This window comes from Nasonia vitripennis, chromosome 4 (genome assembly GCF_009193385.2).
Source record: "Nasonia vitripennis strain AsymCx chromosome 4, Nvit_psr_1.1, whole genome shotgun sequence".
NCBI classification, from domain to species: Eukaryota; Metazoa; Arthropoda; class Insecta; order Hymenoptera; family Pteromalidae; genus Nasonia; species Nasonia vitripennis.
The window spans coordinates 19,856,171-19,882,508 of record NC_045760.1 but is presented as its reverse complement, the minus strand read 5'-3'; the positions used below and the strand labels follow the sequence as shown (position 1 = coordinate 19,882,508).

The following is a 26,338-nucleotide window of genomic DNA, read 5'->3' as shown; positions in this document are numbered from 1 at the left end:
AGTGAAAAATCACTCAATTCGAGTGATTTTGCACTCTTTAGAGTCATTTTTCACTCTTTCAGAGTTAGAGAGATCGGCTACTTAGGTCACACGTATCGTAATATACTATTATAGGCATACTATCTATATTTCGCAAAACATAATCGCGTAGAGAGACGACGCAGTTATCTCAAAATAGCCATAATATAAGAATTAACTTCTGCGCATTATTTCATGGCGATACAATACGCTGCACCCCTGTACGCAGCTATATTTCTCGATGGCCCGCCAGGAGTCCATATAGCCCGGGGTTGTTATCACGTATAAAAGTATCCACACACATAAGTACGTGCGCAGCTGACCGCCGCAGAAATCGCAGCGCTCCTTTACGACTGTCCCTTTACTACTTATCGGTTTACCTTTTGCCCGCGCGATGGCACACGTACCCGGTATACCGGGATTATATATAGGTATGTAGACGTATAGGTGCAGGTGTATGGGAAATTTCACGGGAAAAATATACTTTCTTGACTTCGAAAACGATGAGGAAGAATTGTTGGGTCACGCGCCGGAAACGCTTATCTAATTGTAAATATTTAGAACAGTGCAAAACCACGTTCCAACATTGAAAAAGTGCCTTGTGACGCGGTTTTCTCGGACACTTAAATTCGTCGAAAACTAGCTATTGTTCAACGATATATGTACTTAATTTCTGAAGGCGCAAACAGAAATTGTGTATCGGTAGGGTGAAAGTACGGGAAAAGAGCTTCAATTAAAGAAAAATGCGTTGGAAATGCTTGATTTTATCAAAAGTTACGCACAGTTGAAAATGTGGAAGAATCATGAAAATTGCAGGATTTTTCAGAATCACGAAATTTGTACCTTCTTTCGTTATTTTTCCATATTTTCAATTGTAACTTTGGATCAAATCAAGCATCTTCAACGCATTTTTTTTTTAAATCAAAGCTCTTTTCCCGTACGTTCAACCTATCGATACACATTTTTTGTTTGTGCCCTCATGCATTAGTTACGTGTCGTTGAACAATGGCAATTTTTCGACGAATTTGAGGGGCCTGGAAAACAGTGTCACAAGGCACTTTTTCGATGTTGGAACGTGGTTTTGCATTGTTCTAAAGATTTACAATTAGAAAACAAGTGTTCTCGACATTTTTAAACTCAAGAAAGTGTATTTTTCTCGTAGAATTTCCCATGCATAGCAAGAGAAACCAAGAGGCGATACGCGGGTTAAATGCTTAATCCCTATAATACCGGCGGAGCGTCGACTCATAAACCGGAAGATCGTGCTTTTATTGTTCGGGCCAATTAAGCCATTATTATACGACACGCGGTCGTAGTGTGTACATGACAGTGCCCCCTTCAGCTACACTGACGAACTTTGATTCTCGGATTTGGGAGCGTCTCCGGGTCCGCACTGCTTGGGCTATTGTATACAATAACGTATATACACTCGACTTCACCGTTCACGGCTTTTAAAACTCGCGCGCGAAGAAAAGTGCGTCCCCGCTCGGCCACTATTCTTCTTCCTTTTTATTACATTACCATTATATAATAATCGTTATTGCATTGCTGCAGGGATTCCGCGTCTGATGGCGTCTGGCTCGTTGTGATGTTCATATGGATAATATTTTTTCAATACTTTTAATATGTTCGATAATTTTTCTTGATTTGAAATATCCATACAAATGTTTCAATGCTGTAAAAAGCACCCCAAATGAAAAAATTTATCAGCACGATAAGGCATTACAAGTAGAACTTTGTTGCATTTTTTGTTGGGATTCGAACATTTTTTACAGCGACGTACGGAAATATACATAAACGTACGCGAACGTACGCGAGCGTATGTACGTGATATACGCACACTAGGGTTTGATCAGGCGCGCAATCGCGCCTATGTCTCGGATTTGAGTTATTGTTTTCTTTCTTCTATATAGTTTTTGTAAATAATCATATGGCTTTTTACTTATAAAGAAGTATTAACAGATGTGTTTTTCCATAATGAATCTAGTGAAATATGCTTAGAACAGGAAACCTCGATCGGAAACTGTACCATGAGGCGCTGGCGTAATCGAGCTGGATGGACCTCTTTATTATATCCTTTGTGCATGTTCCGGGAGTCCCACCAGGCCTTAAAAGTTTTATTTTCTCGGAAGGATTCGATTGAGAGTAGTTAGAATAGGTAGCCTCAATCAGGGCAGTCACTATGAAGAATTTCCTCAACTGTGGATGGCCGATCGTCCCTTCTTGTTCTAATCAATCACATTAGATTCCTTGCAAAAAACACAACGTTCTAGACCCGACGGATCTCATGGATACGGTATAATAAAAAGGTCCATCCAGCCCGATTACCTACGCAGAAATTTTGACGTTTGGAAAATCCTTCAAAACTTTTCTCATCCCGATCTTAGCTCCGTGTTCTAACCACTCACGATTAAGCAAATCTGTAAAATTAAAACTCTCCGTACCTTAAGCACTCTATTCGAATTCTTGCAAAAAGATAAAACTTCTTAGGCCCGACGGGTCTCCAGGAATATGCACAAAGGGGTCCATCCAGCCTGATTACGCAAACCAGCAGAACCTCAGTATTTAAATAAGCTTTCATAGCGCTTGTCCCTATCAAGCTTTCATGTTCTAACCATATTTGATTCGATTCTTATAAAAAAAAATAAAATACAATTTGTAACAGTTCATAATTAAAGGAAGATACAATTATTTTCAGAAGCTGCAGACAATAGAAAATAATAATTAAAATCTAAAACATTGGCACGATTTTGCGCCTGATCTTATCTTAATGTGCGCGTATATATATATATATATATATATATATATATATATATATATATATATATATATATGTAAATACATATATAACATCAAAGAAGACAATCGGTATAAAATGAGCGTACGCACTCATTCTAAGCCCATAACCGCATTTGAATTCAGCCATCAGTTTGTTTATTTACATTCGCGATGTTTGCTTGGCGCGACTTACTCCACTCACTTGTTTCGAAATTGAGATCGAGATCGAGTTCGAGATCAAGTTCGAGAATCTCGAATAGGATTGTTATATAAGGGATATAAGGGGTGTACGGAAAAGTACACGAACGTATGAATAAAATAAATATTTAAAACCCAACCCAATATATATATATATATATATAACCTGTTCCGGACGTAACCGAGAACTACTAGCGATAAGAGTAAGTGCGGCGTATTTATTCTTTATTAATAATATATTCTACCTATTAGTAGTTTTAGCGAACGTTTTTCCGTCATTTGGCTCTCATATGCGCGAATCGACAAGGCGATTCGTGGCTTCAGGCCAATACGATTAGGAGTGATTTTATAATCATTCTTAGACTGCCACGACCTCAGTAGGGAGATTACTCCACGGATTTTAAAGGTCACTTTCAGTGCGGAGAGGCTAAAGGGCCGATCTGCGACTGCCAGGCCAGAGAGTGGCGGGAGGCGTTCGCCTGGGCACATGACTGCGTGTGTATAGCTATAGATATAGAGAAGCGCGCGCACTGCTTCGAGTCCCTTCGGTAGTCCTCGGGAAAGCGTCTTTGTTCTAGCGGGCCCGAGTTTTCGGCGACGTCTAATGAGAGCGTCAGTTCTCGGCGATAACTTATGAGAGGTCACAGCAGGACCTGTTCGTTAGAATATTTCAATAAAGCCATAATATCTGATCAACAATGATTTCACAGTTTATTTTTGAACCTTAATGTAGTCTTGTCCCATACATAACCAATATAAAAACTTAGCGCTTGCGAGAAGAAAAAAAGCGGACGCCACCGAAGAGCGGGTCTGTAACGATCATTATTTTTCTTAGTTTACCACATATTGACACGTTTACCTACGCCTGCGTACATTTCTGCATAATGCTGTACAAAATGTTCGAATCGCAATCAAAACGTGCGCGAACGTACGTAAACGTACGGCATCGTACAAAAATCTAGAGCACCGTCCCGTAATAAGGCGCTATTCATGACAAAAGGGTACACATTTCTTATATTATTGTGCAATGCTAAAACGTTCTCGCTATACATGTAGGTATATATATATATATATATATATATTTTTGAAATGCAATTGAATATCAGCGATAAATGAATTTTTGAATTTCTCTCGTGTATATATATTTCTCTCTCATATATATAATCTTCTTCATATAAATGCCTTATCTACTATGTTCAAAATATTTAAATCGTTCCCCAGCTTTGATGCATATAATTCATATTGAGTTAAGGAGTGAATTCAAAAATGTTTATATTATGGATATGTATATGTATGTACGTAAGCCGAAATTTAGCAGCACGTCAGAAAAAATAAAAATACTCTTTGTTGGGTAGCAAAACTGTTGTAAAATCTATGATTTTTGTAATGTAAAACGATATTTCAATTGTGGCAGGTTTGGCCACAACGGTAACAAATGTAAAAATAATAGTATCTGTTTAAAGTGTGCTGATGGGGAACATAAAACAAGAGATTGCGATTTCAGCAATAGCAGATATAAGACAAAGTTTAATATAGAACATGTGGCAACAGATAGCCGCACGAGTGCGAAATTCTGCAAGCCAATTGATTAAGGAAGTTTGTTATACATTACCAAGATACGTTGGCACAGTATAGAACATCAGCTAAAGATATGATAAAGAGAGTGCCTGGAACATATACGAATTCACTACAATCAATCAATACGCAGATATCAGAAATGTTAAGAAGCAGGAAATAAACAAAAATGGATCAAGCTCTTAATTTTAAAGATATATAAGCAAGTTTGAATGTGAAATAAAAGATATTAAAATGCTTAATAAGACAATAATGAAAAACTAGTATATTGTGTACCAAGGGCGTAAAGTGGACCTTTTCAGGCCTCGTGTGGTTGGCAGTACGAGTCAAGGCGAGTTAGCCCGAGCCGACGACGAGTACTGCAAACTCCACACGAGGCCTTAAAAAGCCCACTTAGCCTTTGGTGCACACCATATTTTTTATAACGCATGTACAGATTTCCGCGTTTACACAAACGCAAGCACACATATGTACATAATCATATACACACACACACACGCACACACACATACATTTTTTATGACACGCCGTGGCATAAACCTCGATTCAAGTCACAATCGTGCAAAAATGCACTCGCTAAATCTCGGTTTATGCACGTTGTTTCATAAAATATCGTAATATACTATTTTTTTAAATTTCTGCAATGTACAGGTGCCACGGTATACCAAAGTTGGAATTTGTGAATAATGTAAGTAAGTTTGTCAAAGCATAAAAATATTAAAAGACACTTGTCACGTGTGAATGCTCACACGTACATAGCGTTGCTAGTGATAATGCAATCGATGCATAAGTCGCCAAATACGCGCATAGCAACAGCTCGGACTCATCCCGAAGCCCGTTTCTTTCGACTCAGCATAACCCCCCTTCCACGATTTTGGACGACCGCGCGGGTAGGAAACGCACCACCCGCGGGGAGTCTACAAAAGGGGGTTTATGCGGGCGCTCGCTTTCGATTCCGCAACTCATGATCCAGCACTCCACCAGACAGGTAGCTTTGACTCAGAGACAACAGATAGGATCGTATACTTGGAACGCACATTCTCCGAGGTCACATTAACACGCGTTTCTCTCTTTCATACAATCAGTCCATTGTGAATTACGATTAATAAACAAACACACATTCACCGATAATCTCTCGTGTTCATTCATTACCCCAGTATTTTTGTAGCAACCGTGAGCTTAACGCCTCACGGAGAACAAAACCATCGACCCTCGCACGTAACACACTGTATATTTAAAAAAATGTAGTAAAAATGTAACTGGTGAAAAAACAATTGGTCAGGAATTTATAAATAATTATCTTGAACATGAGTATATACCACAATACTTTAGAGGAATTACGCGACCATCTACAGAAGTAGAGAAGGGCACATGTATTGATAACTGTTTCGCTAAAACTAGAAATATTGAACTTGAGTCTTTATTAAATCAAATAATCCGTTTAATGACTACTATACGCTGTTTATAAGCATGCTGGATCAGTTCAAATTACAGAAAGTACGCAAAAATGTTATCACATACATAAATTATAGTAAATTAAAAAATAATGCTAAAAAACTTTATTGGCAGTCGTTGTTGACAATACAAGATGCCCCAACGATGCCTTGAACAAACTAATAAAGATGATAAATAGCTGTATTGGTAGAGACACGCGTAACAAAAAATTAAATAGAAAAAATAATGATTTATTTATTACCAAGAAAAAATTGGATAACCGGAGCAAATAATCGTCTATTTCCATGTATTTTTTCCTCCTGAACATGAATTTCGCGGGTGGAATGCCCAAAAGTGGTAGGTAATTTATTATTAACAAATTAATTGTATATTCATATTATAATATATAACAATATTATTGTAACCCAAAGGCTTTCTTTTCGAGTAAAAGAGTACTTAAATCCGGTCAAAATCGCGATTTTTTTCTCAATTTGATCAAACTTGATGAATTTTTTACTCAAAAACAAAGCCTTTTTCAGAAAATCCTATAAGAACATTTTCGATTTAGAATTGTATAAAGAATCTAAAAAAATGCATTCCAGCCTCGAAATTCGTGTTCAGGAGGCAAAAATAAATGGTAATAACCTTGGTGATCTACTGACCATTCAAGTCCGACGAAAAGTGCTCAGCGCCTAGATAGGAAGGGATAACGTAAACATAAAATTACTTAAAAGTAGTTTGACGTCACACACACACACATATTGTATGGAATTCACACATAAATCGACATACATTTCTTATAGCTCCTACATAGACGTAATTATACAGAGACAATAATAATCATATTCGTTATTGAAACAAATATATCAATAAGAATAATACTTTTGATTCTTAAGAATTACATTATATAAGTTGTTACAAGTCCATTTTTATTAGATTATAAGTACTGTTTTTGTACCACCCCTATGTGCAGGCAACCCTGTTTGCCCCTATAGGATGTCTTTTCGAGGTATATGCATATGCGGTCACTAAATAAAGAATATATATGATATTAAAATAATAATAATAACAACGCAGGCTAATTCGGGCCGATTTCTAAAAATAAGATGTCAGCGTACTACATCGACGCGTGTACGCTGTGATGCGCAGCTGATCCGGAATCTATAATATATACGAGAGACGCTATATTCATGCGCGGAGCCGGGCGCGCGATCATTGAAAGGAAGATGCAGCGCGCACCGAAGCACGTACGCTCTCGCGTCGGGTTGAAACGACACACCACCACCGCACGAGGTATACATGTATACAGTATACACACGCGGCGCAGACACTTTTTCAACGCTTTCGGGATATTGTGTTACTGGATTTTATTACTCGCCTGCAGTGCAGAGTGCGCCTCCGCCGGACGCGCCGTAGCGTCTCTACAGACTTCCGGCGGCTACATCTCTTCGCCTGTAGACATCCGTTACCGCGCGTATGTACAAAACTCCGTACGTCTCTTCCGTGGCGCGGTACGTGCAGACCTCGTATTTGAAAGGAGTCAACTTTACCGTATTGTGCGACCTTCTTATTTACCTTGTTGGTTACCGCATCTACATTATTACCACACCATCGGTACGTATATTTGAAAATCCTACACTTCTACACGACTCAATCCGTTCGAGCGCCAAATTCAAAAGTCAACGCCGCATCAGAGAGATATCTCAAGAAAAGGCTCATTAATCTAATTCTCCCGCGCGGCGGCAGGGGTTAAATAGGGTCTCCTACCCATCAGTATATAAATAAGACGCCTCGTCTAAATCCACGTTTCCCGTAGACTCATCTGCTCGGCTGTCTACTATACTATCTCCTCGTATACAGAGGCGTCCCTGTTACGAGGAGAAAAAACAAGGCGACCCGCAGACGTATTCTTTTCCATCGGAGTCCGAGAGGCATGACGAGTATAGAGATGATACTCGTGCTCTCTCTCTCTCTCTCTCTCTCTCTCTCTCTCTCTCTCTCTCTCTCTCTCTCTCTCTCCCTGCTTCGTCATCTGCGGCATCTATATGCATCCTCCGTAGCGGCGCGCATTCTCGTATAACAACCGCGCGGCAGCACGTGCATTTCGTGCGTGTGTGCGTGCAAGCGTAAGTATAGCGAAGGGAGTTGGGAGAGAGAGAGAGAGAGAGAGAGAGTAACGCGGCTCCCGATGCGGGGACACGGCCTTAGTGCCGTTTCGAAGATACTCGCGCCGCGACGCGTGTGTGTGCCGCGCCAGCTTTCTTTTCCCATATACTCGTCGCAGTACAGCTTTTGATTTTTCAGTGTGCTCTTCGTCTCTTCGTCCAAGTGTGCAGACAGTGCGTGCGTCGATGGAAAAATGCGCGTGAACTGCAATCTGCTTCTCCGCCTCGAGCATCTGCTGTGTCGTCGTTGGCGGAATAATTAGCCCCGGCGCTCGACCTCTCGTCGCTTTGCATTCGAATGCGAAAGCCGCAGCGGCGAAGAGGCTGCTGCTGCGAGAAGAGATTCTCAGGCTCGACATCGCAGCCGTGTCATCATAGGTATTATTATCACGCCGCATAGGTGAAAACTCGAAAATAGTGTAGCGGCGCGGCATTAGACTAAATTTATCACGAGTCCCATATAAGCTGCTTTTTCCTCTCCGGTTCGCTGTACCACCGCTGCTGCTGCTGCAATAATACAATGTTTATGGACTTTGGGATGGGCCGGCGCTATATGTGTGCATGCAGTGGCAGCGGGCTGGCTCTCGGAACTTTTGGCTTTTTTCTCGCCGGCGCGCTATATATGCGGTGAGTGATTTAGGGCTCCCCGGGTTTAATGTGTGATTTTTACCGGAAGTGCCGCCATGTGCGAGAGGAGCTTCCAAAAGCTTGTTTGTAAAATTTTGATGCTTCATGCATAAGTAACGTCTTCGATGAAACGAAAGTTTTTGCTCGTTTGCAGGTAAATCCGGTAAACGACGCGAGTTTACCTCTCGCGGCAGCTTTTTCCCGAACAGCTGAGAGAATAATTTCATCGCGGAAATGCGACGCGAAGAGCTATGCGCGCACCTGTATTAGATTTGTATGCTAAAAGCTGGATTCGCAAAAAATTGTAGTCCCGTGTAACTTCGCGAACACCCAAGAGATGGAAACGCTTTCCGCGAAGCTACATGCTGCGATATGCAAATATGCAACGTGTGTGTGTTTGATCACAGAACTCGCGTTTATCCCGCCAGATTCGCGGCCTCGAGATGTATTCGAATATACGAGTTGAAAAAGTAAGCTGCCGATCGCGCAGGCCGCGACAAAACACGCAGCAGCGTAATTGCGCGAGCGGTACACAGTTTACCGCATACCGCCCGACTCGAAATTGGACGCGAAATTGGTCCGTAAGTGCGACGTCCGGCCGGTCTAGTGGATTCGGCCCAAACATACGTACATACTCAGACACACCCCGAGAGCAGTGCACAGAGGGATGTGCAGTACAACTGTACCTGGTATAGCACCTAGCCCTGGCGAGTGCGCCAGCTCCCCTCTTGCTGCAACAATGGCTTTAATTACAGCGCTGCCCTCAAGGCATAATTTGTACGCGGCGTAATTTACTTGCGGTTTTTCTTTTGCCCGTAGCTGTGTATATACCGTGCTTTTTTTGAGATGCTTTGCGCGATCTATGTATGTATACCTTATACAGCTGCGAGCCCGCGCAACAATGAGACCCGCGAATATTTGATATTTATCGCGGGCACCGCGCCGTGCTCCTTGTCGTCGCAGTCTTGGGGAATGAGCTGCTTTTGCTCGTTTACTTTGTCTCGTGGAGCGCGCGGGAATTTCGAAAAATTACGAATTGAAGGCATATCTCAAGAGAGATCTCTTGCGAGAGCTGAAAAGACTTTTGAAAGGGCCGACCGAATTTCGAAGCGTTCACGGCATTTTCAGCAACACATTATATACTATACTCATCGCGTACTTACACGTAAACGTACAATTTTCCGCAGCAGGCCGATGCATCAGTCAGCCCAGGGCGCCTGCATCCGTGTCAATTGTCGATAGCCGATGTGCGGCGCGACTTATAACGCCGCCGGGGAGGAGCACAAAGCCCGAGCACCGAGCTCTGTTTGGATGAGAAAGCGAGTATGCCGAACAGGCTCAACGTGTCGCATGGATAATGAAGCTGATGAAGACGATCGCCGGGCCTTTCAATCGACGCCAGCTCAAGAGACCGCCGACGCTGCTGACTTTGCTCCTGCTCATCGACTGCTGCCTCGCCGCTCCGCGAGCCCTTACCACAGGTGTGTTCATTCGGCATTTTCGTTATGCCCTACTGCGCCTATATGCTTATGTTCGACTAAACGCGTCATTCCCATCAATCGATATTTTATAATCACGAATAAAGAAGCCAAACCATCCGTACGCTTCAAATGTGCGGTCGCATCACAAAGGCGCTTGGTATATCTCCGAGTCGTTATCCTTTTTTTTCTATCTCGTATAACCTCGAGTCAGACGGTCGTAAATATCTCCGAAAGTCTATTTTCACGAACGCGCGGAGAAAGCAAAATCTCGCGCTCGCACCTGGTGTCGGCTCGAATAAAACCGAGCGAGCCGAGGGGAGCCGCTCGCAAGTGCCCGATGCGCGCGCGGCGTGAATGCAGGAAGGTAAACAAAGTCGGCCGCAGTGAGACGAGAGCGCATCTCTCTCCCTGCGTATGCGTCCATAAATCAAGATTAGATCAGTCCTGTTACAAGGCCCGGTGTCCGCAGTGCCGCCGCCAGAGGGCCGGACGAGGAGCCGCGCGAACCCGCAAGCGAACGTGGAGCCGGAGCTGATGGAGGACGAGCCGGAGCCGAGTTTCGAGCAGACGGCCGCGAACGTCAGCGCCTTCGAGGGTCAACGCGTCTACCTGCCCTGCCGCGTCCACAATCTCGGCGACAAAGTCGTGAGTATTTATTACAAAGCCTGCATCTTTAGTGTTCTGTATATAACACAACCTATCCGCAGCCTATACGCGCAGGTACACGAGTCCGAGGCATCCCTGTTGAAAATATAGAGGTTGATATCCGTATGGATTCGTATCGTTTCCATGTGGATATTCCATATAGAATATCCACCTATATATTTTTAACAGGGATGCATTATTCATTCGGGTCCGGCGAACGCACGCGAAATTAATTTAATTTTCGAGAGAGAGAGAGAGAGAGAGAGAGAGAGAGAGAGTGAGCCAGGTGTCCGGAGGAATTGCACTTGGATCGGATATAGGCTGCTGCAGCAGCCGTATATGTATATAGGTATATAAGGGGGCGTGCGAGGGAGGACGGAAGAAGAAGAAAGGCCAGACGAGGCAGCCGGACACGGTGCTCGATCCGCGACGATAATGCGCAAACTGCCTATATATACATGTATATGTACGCAACGGCAAGTTTTATGCGATTGAATCGAAACGCGAGCTCTATTCGATTCGAATATATTTGAAGTAATTCAGTGTGTAGCGCGTGTCGGACCCACGAAACGTTTCATTTTTAATAGAATATCGGCGCAGTCTACTCTCTAAATCTCTTAGAGTGAAAAATCACTCCAAACCAGTGATAAATCACTCGAAGCCTTCTGCCAAAATTGAGTCACTCGGCTTAGATTTAGATTTGCAGGTTATGGTTGAGGTTAGGTATTGCAATTACATTCGAGATGATAAAAAATGTTGGAGGCTAGAGCATCACACGCATCTAAAGTTTCCTAAAAACATAAAGTATTTTTTATTATTGTTAATGTCCTAACCTAACCTCTTTATATGTATGCACGTAAGCATGCACATTGCATACGTATACACATATGTATGTGCATACAAACCGTAAATATATATTTTTATCTCACCTCAGGCAACTTTGACATCATTGTCGACCTTCTATGTTGGTTAAAAATACTGCAACAAACACTTTTGCACATTTTCTAACGAAGCACGCGTTGACGAAGAGAGGGCTCCTTATCAACTGACTTACTCTTTAAAGAGTGATCGAACAAATACAATAGAAATCATCATCACTCTACAACGAGTAACCTATATAGGGACTTGTCATTCTATGAATTACTTCTTTTTAGAGTGAAAAAATCACTCGAACAGATTTAGAGAGTATATTTATGAATATATTTCCATTGCTCAGATAGTATGCGTATACCCGTATGTAATCCAGAGAAATTTTTACAATGAAATCTGCAAAAATATATAGAGCTTGTTTGGCGCGAATGAAAGGGTGCTTTTATCCGCAGGGCCGCAGTAAAACAGAGCTTTGCGCGTAGAATATTATATCACTCTCCTCCGTTCAATAAAACCCAGCGATTTTATTCGTTTTGAATTAAATCAACGCGACCGGAAAATGCCCGTAACGATAAAGCTTTTATCAGTTGTAATTGAATTAGAACGAATGAAAGCGGCGCGCGCATTAAGCGCACGAAGTATCAAATACAACAACGAGATGAGGACTTGTCGCTTCAGAATCAGCTCCTCTGCCGGTGCTCGAGCTCCATCTTCATTAAAATTCCGTTTTGCGCTCGCGCGCCCGTAGTATTAAAATTTTCGCGAAAACCCGCGTTAAGCGAGTTATATTTGTAAAAGCAGCGTATAGGAATAAAGCGCGACGAGACTCGCCGCTGACGTCGGGATGGCTTGCTTTGGGGCGCGAATATCGAGGATTGTTCCAACGCGGTAAATCGCACACACGCGCGGATGAATCGAGTAATTGACATCGGAGCTATAGCTATTATTGAATTGTCTATACCGGTTATTCGAAGTCAATTGACAGTATACGGCCGCTGGTACATGCGATATTCCGATTATGCGCGCCCGATGTTCAGTCGCGCGCCGCTCGATCCAATGATTTTTCTCGCGAAAAGTCGTGCGAGCTGTCTCTTTCACCTATATATACGGCATTTCTCGGCACTCGTGCGGTTATAGCTATGTGCTGTACGTGTGTTTAAGAGAAAAAGCGACTGCAGCCGAAGAAAAGTTGGGAAAGCGCGCTGGTCGCCTTACTCCGGCAGTGCGCAAACTCGAGTGATTTATAGCTTCACACACACACACACACACACACACACGTGTAGAGAAAGAGAGAGAGAGAGAGAGAGAGAGAGAGAGAGAGAGTGAGAGAGAGAGCGAGAGAGGAGCGGAAGGATTTTCCGACTAGTCGTTCCTCGCTCTCCTGCCCCGATAAGGCTAACGCCGCGGGTATGCGCGCGTATGTAGTATGACGGTCGGAAAAGTGTGCGCTAGAGCATGCAGTGTGAGGAGAAGGAGGACGTGTGTTTGTGTGTGTGCGAGCTGCTTTAACGGCTTGGCGCGCGCTCATGGTAATCTCGGAAATCCGCGTGTCAAACGAAACGTTTCTTTGTCGCGAAGAACGAGGATATAGAGAGCGAGCGAGCGAGAGAAGGTCCGCGTCGTATACGCCGCGCGTGTATATAGTATACTATATGTTGTTTTTGCGCGCTCCGTCGTCCTCGCGTCTTCGTCGCAGCGCCGTTGTTGTTCAATGGCGCGAAATTCAATTAGTGTCAAGAGCCGGTCCTCGCCTCTACTCGCGCTTATATTCGCATAAATTGTAAATTTTATTTAACAAAGACCTGGCCCTAACGAGGAGGGTGTAATGAGCGGCCGACGAGAGCGAGCGCGAGAGGCGACGTAGGCGACGTATAATTAAGAGCAGGCCTCGCGCTCGCAGCCCCTCCCAAGATATGGCATTGTGTTCGCAGGGTGGCAAGTACATCGCGCGCACGGAGTAGGTATATATTAAAAACTCCAGTCTTCACGTCGAAATACCGAATATATGTACCGAAAGCGAGGTAAAGCTGGATCGCGAATTTTTATCGGGTGTATCGTATTATATTTGTTCTGATGTGTACAACGATCAACGATCATCGTATATAGAGTATAACAGCGCCAACGATATCGGAACGCAGGATACTGCGGACTCTCCCGCGTATTACAAAACAAGGCGCGCCTCAGCATTCGCGAAACCTCAGCGCAGGCAGCCTCGAACTGACCCGCACCGAGTTGGCGAACGCCGAGTTCCCATTTAGCCGGGCTCGCGGAAGTGGGTGACGCTTGTGCGCGCACATTTGGCGCAGTGAGACAACGCGGTCGTCGGCCCCCGCGCGCCTCGTCGAAATAATAGCCGTGGTAATAATAACAGCTGGATCGCCGTCATCAGCTGTTTGACTAGAGCCAGCACGTAATCGCGTGCCAATTTTCGAGTAATCGCTCTGCCAATTAGGTTGATTGATCCGAGCGCGTCTGTGCGTCCGCGTGTCTGTGTGTACGAGCCGCGCGCACCCTATCGGCCGTCATTTCGCGAGCGCATTACGCTGTTCAAACTCGAGCCCGTGCTTTAGTATAGAATGCAAGTCATTCGACGAGAAGTCGGACACTCTTGCAATTTTGAGGGCACACGCAGCAGACCATGTTTTTTCCAAAGACGGACGCAAAAGACCTGGGTAGCACCTCTAAACCCTATGCAACTTTTGATAGGGACGGTTTTTTTTTAAATTCACGATCTCGTAACTTTTTGTTGGCATATGGTTTGGAGGTGTTTTTTACATACTCTATGCCGAAGCGCATGTAAAAAACTGGATCTGGCGAGTGTGTCCTCAAAATCACAAGAGCTCAAAAAATAAATAACAAATGCACGCGTCGTCGTAGATCCTTCGCGCGAAAGTAGAATAAGCGCGTGTCGAGAGCTGCTGCAGGTATTTGCGAAGTACGTCGTACGTTTGTAACGAGAGGAGATACGTTCTTATATCAGGGCGCGGTAAGTATAGCGCGCGCTGTTTGCCCAGCCTTTCTCCCGAGGTCCAGCTGACATTTGCACGCTCTTTCTCCCCTCGTTCCGAGGCTCGCAACTCCGCTCATCAGCTGCTCTATACACGTAGTTATATATATATATCGCAGCGCGTAGGTGCTCTCCAGCAGCAGACCGGCGAGAAAGAAGATGTTTAACACTGAGAGGGGCTGTACAGCACAGCCGAGGAATGTACTCTTTTCATTTGTACGCGCGCGCCTTCTTTCTTTCTTCTTTCGATGCTCATAGCTCTCGCTTTGTTCGCGCAGCGAAATAAGCCGAGGAGCGACGCAGCGAACAACGCTTAATACTGCACCTGCTATCTCTCGAGTTTTCACAGATTATTTAAATGTGCATACCTTCTATTCAATTTTCTGCTCCTCAGCGCACGGGGGAAAACATTTGTCATCCCGTTGAATCGGATAGTATTCGACGAATTTCGCGATTAACGAGCCATCCTTATTATGTTCATTGTAACGGGAATTTCGATATCGCTGTCATTCTGCATTAAAAAAATATACTATACAGCAGTAAAATTTGCAGATCAAGAGCGAATTGCGCAAAGTCAAGAGCTCACCGTCGGTGTGCTTTGTGTGTACGCTCGCGCTGGGTCGTATTCCAGGATAAAAGCTCCCCGAGACCGAATATGAATCGGAACACGATCGTTACGGTAAAAATAAAACGGGCGGCGGGATTTCAAAGTATTGCGCAGAAGTAATACAGCTGCGCGTCGTTAAAAGGAATTTATCCGTGCAGTGTCTGTGCGTTTTAATCATTTGCAAGCCCTCGCTCGACCTCTCGTTGAGATTTCGTTGAAAAGCGAGGCTGTATAATGAAAATATTAATTTCTTCCCGCAATAGAGCCCGAGCGTTTATTCAAAAACCCGCGGCGCGTATATAGCTGTGCAAGCATCCGCGCGATTCATGCTTTATGTATAAAACTCTCGGCGCAGAGCGGACGAGCGAGACTGAAAGAGCCGCGCGTACGGGCGATTAAAGCGCGCAATGTCGCTGGAATTGCAGGTATCCTGGATGAGGAGCCGTGACCTGCACATCCTGACGTCTGGCCAGTACACTTTCAGCTCGGACGAGCGTTTCCAGCCCCAGCACTTGGCTGGCAGCGATGCCTGGACTCTGCAACTCGATCAGGTCAAAAAGTCTGACGCCGGCCGATACGAGTGTCAGGTCAACACCGAGCCGAAGATGATGTACGCCGTTCAGCTGATCGTTCGAGGTATGTCACGAGAGAATTGCCGCTGTTTTTCATTTCGAACAGTATACTCTTTTATTTATTTTTTTTTTCACCTTTTTTCACGTCTGGCTCCGTTTGTATCGCACTGCTAGCTGTCGTCCTTTTATGAAATGAAAATACAGCTCAGTTGTAGAGTTTCAAAATCGTAACTATACTCAGACCGGATATTTCTTTCTCGACCAATCAATTCGCTTTATTAACGGCTTCGCAGCTTTTTTCTTAGAGAAATATAAAAGACTAACACAAAACTTCTGGATGCTTCAGGTACAAATTTTTGAAATCAAATGTTTCGCGCATTATTATTTGGGGTACACGATCACGAACACGACGAATATGCGCCTCAAAACAGAATTATGTCGAAATACATATACCCTCATCCGGAGATTCTTTTTCGGTCGTAAGGCTTATAGTACAGAGGTGCGGATAAGACCCCCTACTATTTTTATTTACCTTTATCATGCATGGAAAGAACAGAGATTATTCACTTTTTCTCTTTTACCATACCATGCGCTGTCTACCAGGAATAATCAAGCAGTTAATTATGGTAGAGCGAAGTGGAAAATTTGATGAAAACAAGATCAATCAACTTTCTAAAATTGCATAGCCGTTTATAAAATAATTAACGCTATATAGAGAGAAACTCGAATTATATCTACACTGCAATGCGAATATAAAGTGTTACATCTACAATTTTTGCATCATTAAAAAAAGATATGTAGGTTGTTTTAGGAACAAATCCAAGTTAAAATTTGTTATTTCGGTTGTCTTGACAAACATTCTACCACTCCTAAATAGCTAATATTGTCTAGGTATATTAAGCGCACATTTTTGCATGCTCGTGAAATTGACATTTTACATATAATACGCAAATAACTTTGAAATGTTCTTCCACTGAGGCCGGGAAAACATTTTAATTTAAATTTCCACATCACGAACATTAGAAAAATCACGCTTAAAATATATAGCTATAAGGGTATGTACATATGGGCGTATTAGCGCCGTGCTTTTTACATTTTATATACACTTTTACCGGATTACGTTTTCTGCTTTTAAAAGTGTAATAATTAGTATGCACGTTTTATACTTTTGAAATGATTCGAGTCCACATTTCATAGTGTAGAAAGTGCGCATAAAATGCAGATTAAATTTTTTGCAAATGATCAAACCCCACTAACTTTTTGTAAAGATTATAAATACGTACGCATATTTTGCATAAAAATGTAGATGTATTTTCATAGCAGGATTTAATGCGTACATAAAATAACGTATATTCATCACTCGCATCACGCATTATATATATATATATATATCTGCAACTCGATCGAAGAGTATCGATTCGGCTTAGTACACGTATCGGTGCAGGGACAGCTGTTGAATTCCGGTTCCTCGATAGCTTAACTTCGAGTTTCTGAAAGCAGATTATTATAAACTGCAAAATACGCATTAATGTTTTATGTTGCGCGTGGAAATAGATCTTTTGAATGACGTCGTCGTTTGCTTTCCGATCACAAATTAATTAAAATCTAACATATCAGCGAGTCTCAAAGAGGATAAAGCGTCTGACGACCCACTACAGAGATCAGAGATACGTATATCGTCGGTGGAAAGAGGTCTTCTACTCTGCTCTACTCTCGCTCTCCTCCCCCGACAAAGTCGATATCGTATATATAAGCGAGTAGTCCCCTCTGCATCCCCAGCTGCTAATAGTTAGCTGATCTCTTCAGATTGGGGAAGATGAGAGCGATTGGGCGTGATGCTGCTCCGCTGTCTGTCTCGATGCTCCTGAGGAAAAAAAACCAGATTCCTTCCATCCGATCCGCCATTAGTTCTTTCAATTTCCAGGCCAGGCTAGAGGGAGAGAATTTTATCTCTCCATTATATCTATATAGCCGTTTCATATACTGTTTCGGATTGAAATTTACGCGCCGGGCCATCGATTTTCCCGGGTTATGTATGCGCGCAAATGAAAAGCGACTGAAAGACGACAGTTTGCGCGGCTGTGCGCGCGCGTACGCGTATACGTATAGAAGGCTGCACCTCAGTGCAGAAATTCGAATTTCCGTTTGTTCTCGTTGTAGAATAGTCAATCCTCATAAAAAATGCGAGTATACAATCAGAAGCAAAAAATAATGAAAGAACATGCCGTTCTAGATCCCAACAAGCCGGACGGATACGACGAGCCGCATTCTCAACAGACTCGAATAAGTGAGTATGCGTTGTAAAGATCGAGTACAGTTGATGCTATGCGTAGCGCTTATACGTGGCATGATTAATTCGAGCGGAAAGAGCTGGGGCGCAAGTTTGTAACGAAAGAGAAAGTGGGGCGTAAATTGAAACGGAGCGCAGAGAAGAATGTTTGCTCGCCATGATAATCGGGGGGCGCTGGAAGGGGTAATATTTCGTTGCTCGGCGATTGCTGTCCTCCCGGGATTAATTCAAGTATAATGGGATTAGCCTTAATCCCGCGACAGTCGTCGTCGTTTCATTCCTAGCACAGCGTGGACTGCACTATATATATATATATATATATATATATATATATATATATATATATATATATATATATATATATATATATATATATATATATATATATATATATATATATATATATATATATATATATACACACACACACACACACACACACACACACACACACACACACATAAACCTGACACTCGCGGCTCAGCCCCTCATACTGTACTTGCGAAGACGGCGAGGAAGAGGTGGAGGAGGAGGAGAAAGACGAGAAAGACTCGGACTCATCAGCTCTGAATAATGCATTTTAGTCTTAAGGGTATATAACACGCCTGAGCGTTTCGAATTAGCGCCTCTTTCAGCTCTTCCTCGGCAACGATTCCGCTCAGCCTCCGCAGCTCTGGTTCACCCGATCCGCCGCGCTTTTCCGTTATTGTAATTATATAATTCAACACGCCCGCGGCGGGAGGGAAGAGGAGCTTTGCTTTGATGCTTTGTTTGGTCAACGATACGTATACTAACGATTATAATTTCAGACAACGTTATAACATTGTACCACACGCACGCATGAATTTTCCGTCCGTAGGCTACGAGAGCACGGCTCCGGTCGCCGCCATAATGGGACCTCGCGAGCAAAGAGTCCCAGCTGGCTCGACGATCAGCTTGAAGTGCGTCATAACTTCGCCGTACCAGACGAGGCCCATCAAGGGTGTCCAATGGTTCCGGGACAACAGATTGCTTACATTCCAGGTAAGACCGGCGCATACACGAATTCAGAAATGCAGTGCATAATAAGTATTTGAGCTCGCTCGTGTCGCTTGGTTAAAGGCTGCCAGAGGCGGCATCAACGTGGAGACCGTGACGGGCACCGCGCAAACCTTTACCGAGGCTACCCTGGCTAACCTCACCTGGAGGGACACTGGCAAATACTCCTGCCGACCTACCGAGGGAAAGTCGGATACCATCGCGCTTTACGTCGAGGACGGTAAGCGTGTTATGTTTGCTCCACGCGTTTAATTAATTCGCCTCTCCTCCTCTGTTTGCCCGAGCTTTTCGCCAGAATTAATTCGCTGCCTATTGCGCGAATTCAATGAATAAGCTCGCGCCACATGCGGGACCTATGTAATTACATCAGAATATATTTATATAAAATATATAAGTAAAATGCACGATGCTTCGTCGCCATGTTAACTTTGCTGATACTTCGCTGCGTGAAAGCAAGTCGAATTAACTTTGAGGAAAGTTCAGAGTTGAGCTCACATATATACTTACTGCGCATGAATATTCTTCTTCATTCCAGGGGAGCACTCGGAAGCAATGCAACGCGACGCTGTTTACGCCGCTTCCGCCGCCGCGGTACGCAGCGCTGAGCTGATATCCTTGTTTACCACCTTCTTAAACATCTTTCTTTGCTCGAGCATCCGAAAACTTGCAGTATTCTGTTGACGTCCACGGGCTCCGAACTTCTCTCGGTCGCTCCTGCAGCACTGCAGCGCCTATGATGTACACAAACTATCTCTCGCTCTCCTGCCGCACCGTGTACTTATTTCCCGATATAATGCGTCCCTCCTTCCGCGGATGAAAGGCCTGTATTGATTATCGGTTCGCGAAACTTTTGTATAGTACGTTGCGCTCGATTTCAAATTATTGCGAGTGTTCGTAAATTATTAAATTTAAAATCTAACGACGCATCGTACAGGAGAAGATTTAAAAAATAGTACGACACGACGTGGCGCGTATTTATGAATTTGTACAGATTCGGAACTATGTATGCGAAGGATTAGGTTAATGAAGTTATACGCATATCCAGCGAGACTTCCAAGTCAAGAGTATTTTATTGTAACAACGTACTTTATTTTTGGTACAAAAGATGGAAATTTATTTATAAGTCATTCTAACGAAAGGATAACGCAATTCTTATTTAAACGTAGCACACGCTGCAATATTACTATTATGATATAATTGCATTGCATAACGATATAACTTTATTGGAGAAAATTAATCTTGGGCTTATCCGGTGGTGAATTTAAAATCTAGTTTTCTTTTTACATCTATGTAGTAATAGAATACGAGCTTACAGCGCGAGAATGTAACACTGAAGTATAAGTACGCATTAAAAGTATAATATATATATATTGAATTGTTCTTATTCCCTCTCTCTTTCTCACTCTCGATCGATGAACCAGTGTAATCGAGACAATCGAATCGTAAACAAACGATCTGAAAACTATGTATAAAACTCGGAGTTTTTTCTACTCGTATAATCCAAGTATAATTTAAATTTATTGCAATTTGTCATTCTATTTTGAATCTTAGTTTAGCTGCGTAAATCAAGCAATGAATCGAAAGTATTCATTGCTTACTATATGTGAGCGCAATGATGTCAATGTTTTACAATGTTGTATAAGCAAGATGAAGTCATACGAGAGCGCGATTGCGATGCATGCATTGATTAAGATTCTGCTTTGAATACGAAAATCATAAAAAATGCAATTTCATTATGCCGAAGCGAAATCAAATGTGTCAATTTCCGAATGGTATATGATGTATTGTTATATAAAATGTTGTAGAAATTATTTTGGCACCGTTATATTCGTGTTACGTATATTAATAAACTGCTTATTACGCGGTTAACGAGTATAACAAAATGTGCGTGTATATATGGATAATAAAAGCCATTCTAATTATATAAGTCTCAAATGCCGAGAGTCTTCTCTCTTTGTTACCTCCATCAGTTTCGCGAAATACGCATAATTATTTGATGCTATACATTTTGAAATCGTATGCAAACTCCTACTGTTTCGTGGAATAATAATTTCAACAAAATTTAATGCCGAACGTTGCAATGTAAAAATGGTGCAATATTCCACAACCGGCTAGCAATGGCAGTTGAACATAATATAATCAATTGAATAAAAAATTCATTTCATTGCAATTTCCAAGCAGTACGAGATGGAGCATGATTATAAGACTAGAATTAAGAAAAATCATTTGCAATTCGAACGCGAACGTTTGACACTCTGAATATTATTTGTACAAGGTCCTTTTCCCGCTGCCGTCAAACGGCCCGCGATGCAGCGGTCAGGCTAATTTCGATACTCTTGAAATTACTGTACAATCGTCCAGCTTTTGCACACCCTATACATATTCCATAATGATATATACCTCTACGTATTTACACGAAGGAAGAAAACGAATGGTAAAAAGAAAAACGTATACATCGGTACACAACTGACAGCCTTGCATCGTCGTCGGTATGTTATATCGTTATATTATAATAATCGCATCATTCTGGAGTAATGTAGATACCTTATATATATATATATATATATATATATATATATATATATATATATATATATATATATATATATACACACACACACACACACACACACGCACACACACACACACACACACGCGATTAAAATTACATCGCCCGTAATCTCGAATGTACACACAAGTCCTGCACGAGTGCAGTCAGCTCGGTAAATTTTCACTTTCAACTTTCAAACAACTGAGAGACGATCTCTCCTCCCCGTCGCGCTTTGATTTGCTCTCTTTCATGCAACGTTTGATTAAGTACTCCTTAAGTGTAGCCCCTTATTCGGCCCCATGCTCGGCCTCCGTCACGCGTGTCGCGCATCATCGGCCGCGGATCTCTGTCCGCTATCACATCGTGCACAGTTTGGCTCCTGCGCAGCGGTGTGCATAGTGTATGCTAGAACCGCACGACGCGCTGGAATTACGTGCTAGCTCACCTGACCAGGTTGCCGAGCAGTAGCGTCAGTATCGCGAGCAGCAGCTTCGGAGCTGTCCCGCCGCTGTAGCCCGTGCCGGCGTGCTGCATCGCCGCTGGATGTTCGCCTGTGACAACATACACGTTAATACGCCTGTATTGTATAATGAGCGCAGGTGCGCAATGCACACGAGCATGATCGGGAACATTTTTCTGATTGGACAGTGGCTGCAGGCTGGATATTGGCTGTGGATTTATTTTACGAGGTATTAATTATGCTCTTGTGAACATTTTTAAACTCGACTATATTCTGTTATACTATAGTGTGCAGTGTGATTAAAAAAAGAATTGAAAGTACAATATTTGCGCGTGGATTTTTATGGAAAAATATAAATCGTAAACATCGATATAATATGAGCCACTGCAGCGGCGGCATCAAAGGCTGCAGTCTGGGTGTATGTTTCTCGTAATTTGAAAAAGGCAGACTAGACGGCATTAGCAGCAGGCGCGCGAGCAGAGCCGAGCTGCCGCAGAGAATTATGCGAGCGCGCGCGAAAGATGAGACACGGGGGGCAGTGCTTGACTCTTGCTGGCGACGAAGAAAAGGAGCGATTGCCAGGCCGGATAGAGAGAGAGAGAGAGAGAGAGAGAGAGAGAGAGAGAGAGAGAGAGGGGGGGGATAGAGAGATAGCTGAAGGGTGCTTATACCATTGAGGACGTGGACCGTGACGCTGGCGGGATTAGCGTTGCTGGGTATGCAAGTGTAATTTCCACTGTCACTGATGCGAGCCTGCGTCACCAGGAGCTTGCTCGTCGTCCCGCTCTCCGTCTTTTCCGTCTCCAAGGAGACTCCGCCCCTGCGATGAATGCTGAATTACCAAACATCCTTCCATAATACAAAGCTCGGTTCGTCCCCCTGCCTACACTGCGCGCATTATGCGTACGACGTTATGCACGCTAAACTATTTGTCGGGCTATCAAGTTGCCTTATGGCTGGGCGCAGCGCTATATAATTATGCAGAACGTGTATACGCAGAGCTTCCGAGCGTCTTTTTTTAAATACTCGACTCGATAGAGGCCGAGAATAGATGACAGGATTTCTTATGATTTTTTAAACATTTATCCACTTAAACTGTCGTTTCAAAGTCCCATTGAAATGCGCTTTTCGCGAGCCTTGGCCTCTTCTCGTAATTACGATGCGACAAACGAGTCACACTTACAGAGACACTCGACGCGAGAAAAGCATTAATGCACGTGTGAAAAAATACAAAATTACACGGAGAGTTTTTTCTGAGAAAAAAAAATCAAAACTTATCCGTCCGTTCTGGAAATGTTTACAAAAACAAAATATTCCGTACACTCGTGCAATATGCGAGCAATGTAAACAAGACTTTTATTCACGGAAAATCGGTTGAATTTTTCGTAGAAATATGAATGGAAAAGTGTAAAAATCGTTGCGAAAAAAACATTCCCGCGATAACGGAGCTGGATGTTTGTTCACAAGAGTAAAGCATCAGTACCTGGGACTGTCGAAATCCACGACGGAGTTGCCGTGATGCCAGGATACACTGCTCGGCGGTGTGCTCTGTACGTTGACCGTACAGGTCAGGCTTATCGTGCTGCCCTTCTTCACGTAGATGTCCTCCGGCTCCTTGATCCTCGCCTGGGCCGCTGCAACACAGCCAAGCAAACGAGCGTTTTTCTCATTGCACAGAATGTAGGACGCGAGGCTCGCTGGTATGCACGACGAGGTGAGTTACTTTTGCAAGCTGTCATGCAGACTCGATGCGAGAGAGGAGAAGCGCACAGCGGTGCTATAGGCATATACAGGATTCGAGACGAATGTGGGTGCGTATACAGGGGAGAGCGAGCGGGATGAATCGTTGCTGTATTAATGGATTATAAACTGAAGATACATTTCATGCCCGGCGACGAGAGCTTATTTCAGCGGAAATTCTCAACAAAGCCACATAAGCCGAGCTCGCTCTTCGCCTCGATAAGTATTAGAAAAAAGCTTATGGCTGGATCTGACATACACATCAGCTCTAGCGGTATTTATAGATATGTGCGAATCCACGACCGACAGTACACAACTCGGGTGCTGGAAGTTGAGAATTTCAAATTGAGGGAACACCTACCAGACTAATTTTTTTCGGTTCTTTGAACCTTTCAATGCGACAAAATGCGCGCGTGCATCGCCGATCGCTTGCTTGGAGCGTAATCCAAAAATGTGCTCTACTATAGGATCAAGGTATCCAGAGAGAGCTTTAATTCAAGTGCTGGTGGGTTATATATTATATATAAATGATTGCTTAGGTCAAAACTTGTCTAGGCTTGAAAATAGTAAAAAATCACAAAGAGTAATAAGATTTTTCATGAAAACCAGCAATTTTTCTCTTTTTTTAAAATTTATATAACTATTTTGATCCGAGCGGCTAATTTCAATCACTTAGGGCTCACATTAAAGCTCTCGTTGTAAAAATTTAGATTTGATCTTTAATTTTTTGATCAGCTATATATATATATATATATATATATATATATATATATATATATATATATATATATATATACATATGCCTATCAATTATGGCCGTTTTTGGCCGCTTTAATCTAAAATCAATCTAAACCGAAAGCGGAAGAAAAGAGCTACAATTTGAGCCCCGGATGGTCGAAATTGACCGCTGGGATCAAAAGTTATAAATATTTTAAAAATAAGAAAAATTGGTGATTTTTTGCCATTTTCAAGCCTAGACAACCATTTTTAACCCCCCTCAAATTAATTCTTTTTTTTTAATACTTTGATTCTATTAAAACACATTTTTGGATTGCGCCTCCAGACAAAAAGTGGCATTTTCCCCGTGTTAAATTCTCATAACAGAATTTCAACTGCCCCGCAAAAAATAGGTATTTCTTAATCTTGGGAACCCGAGGTTTGTCGAGTTCTGGGAGGCCTAAGGAACCCAAAAATGTTGGTCTGGTAGGTGTGCCCTCAAATTTTGAATTTGTTCACTCAGACCCCCTGAAGTGTCCGCTTTTTTCTGGATTTGCACATATGCGCGCACATACGCCGAGATTAACGAGCTATAACGAAGCGCACTGATGAATAGCTCTTGGGCCGCGGGCGCAGGTGGAGCTGCTACGCAAAAATAATCAGCACACGCACGCGATGGACATCGATGCAGCCTCTTTGCGTGACTGACAACTCTACGATTGCATGCCGCGATATGCTCTCAGTATGTCTACGTGCACATGAGTCATTCTACGAGAAGTCGGACGGACACTTTGCGGTCGAACAATCGAGCTCTTGCAATATGCAAAAAACATGGGTAGCGCCTCTAAACCATATGTCAACAAAAAGTTACGGGCCAATTGCTGATTGACGAAATAGCCTTCGTTGCGCCGAGCGAGAATTTTCTTTCCGGCATTAATAGGCACCTGAGCCTGAGATTTTGGGTTTGAAAAAAAAAAATTGTCTTAACTGTCAAAAGTTGCGAGCAATTTAAAATAGGGTGAAATTCGTCGAAAAAGCGAAAAGCCGATAAAAAAGTGAAAACTCTGGCTTTTCAGGCATTCTTTTCCGTTTTCGAAGAGTCTGGCAAGTGTGCCCTCAAAACTGCTAGAGCTCGATTCTTCGACCGCAAAGTGTCCGACTTCTCGCAGAACGACTCGTGTTTAGATGTGCCGTATACAATGCTGTACGTTACGTATACACCGGAGGAAAAAGGAGAAATATGAAGTAAAGTACGGGAGGAAGTTGCAGTTGCACGATTCTAACCTGAGTTGAACGTCCGGTGAATGGCGTTTGGTGTGGTAGCGGGGACAGGGGCACTTTCTGGAATGGGAGGACAGAAAAATGTTCTCAAATTAATTACGTGCGGCTGTTCGCACCCGACACACACACACACACGCACACACACATATATAGAAAAGACGCGCGCGGACAAATAACTTTTGAAACTGGCTTTGTTTGCTTTTCGCGCGACAACTCGCTTCACGGCTACTGCAGATGTATAATGCATAATGCTTGCGCGATGTAGCTATACGAATGGGCTCCGC

General features: G+C 43.0%; 3 protein-coding genes across 24 annotated transcripts in view; 1 reads left to right on the top strand and 2 right to left on the bottom strand.

Annotated features, from left to right (window-relative positions):
• The window catches only part of LOC100115519 (laccase-1-like), a 41,402-nt gene extending 36,734 nt beyond the window's left edge, over nucleotides 1-4,668 (bottom strand). The window contains exon 1 of the mRNA XM_031929466.1: nucleotides 4,607-4,668. Within this exon, the coding sequence (XP_031785326.1) occupies nucleotides 4,607-4,634 (28 nt within the window). The 5' untranslated portion in view covers nucleotides 4,635-4,668. The remainder of the gene's footprint in view (nucleotides 1-4,606) is intronic.
• Nucleotides 4,669-7,390: 2,722 nt separating this feature from the next.
• LOC100115812 (fibroblast growth factor receptor-like 1) lies at nucleotides 7,391-21,240 on the top strand. Of its 16 annotated transcripts, none has more exons than XM_031929840.1 (9): nucleotides 7,404-7,617; nucleotides 8,308-8,546; nucleotides 9,983-10,276; nucleotides 10,719-10,921; nucleotides 15,831-16,041; nucleotides 18,211-18,264; nucleotides 19,127-19,290; nucleotides 19,369-19,525; nucleotides 19,841-21,240. In XM_031929840.1, the coding sequence occupies exons 3-9, from the start codon at nucleotides 10,153-10,155 to the stop codon at nucleotides 19,984-19,986; spliced, it is 1,059 nt and encodes a 352-aa protein (XP_031785700.1). In that variant the 5' UTR covers nucleotides 7,404-7,617; nucleotides 8,308-8,546; nucleotides 9,983-10,152; the 3' UTR covers nucleotides 19,987-21,240. The 16 variants fall into 16 exon arrangements, with proteins under 16 accessions (XP_032455011.1, XP_031785707.1, XP_031785700.1 ...); XM_032599117.1 differs by lacking the exon at nucleotides 7,404-7,617 and adding an exon at nucleotides 8,096-8,129 and having other exon boundaries at nucleotides 10,731-10,921; XM_031929841.1 differs by lacking the exon at nucleotides 7,404-7,617 and adding an exon at nucleotides 8,115-8,129.
• A 653-nt stretch (nucleotides 21,241-21,893) lies between these two features.
• LOC100115853 (hemicentin-1) overlaps nucleotides 21,894-26,338 on the bottom strand; it is a 30,702-nt gene continuing 26,257 nt past the window's right edge. For 3 of the 7 annotated variants that reach the window (XM_031929837.1, XM_008214996.3, XM_008214992.3), the window contains 4 exons: nucleotides 26,058-26,114; nucleotides 23,800-23,950; nucleotides 22,988-23,148; nucleotides 21,894-22,407 (listed from right to left, as the gene is read on the bottom strand). In XM_031929837.1, the coding sequence (XP_031785697.1) occupies nucleotides 22,298-22,407; nucleotides 22,988-23,148; nucleotides 23,800-23,950; nucleotides 26,058-26,114 (479 nt within the window). In that variant the 3' untranslated portion in view covers nucleotides 21,894-22,297. The remainder of the gene's footprint in view (nucleotides 22,408-22,987; nucleotides 23,149-23,799; nucleotides 23,951-26,057; nucleotides 26,115-26,338) is intronic. The other 4 variants (XM_031929833.1, XM_031929836.1, XM_031929834.2 and 1 more) reach the window with 4 other exon arrangements.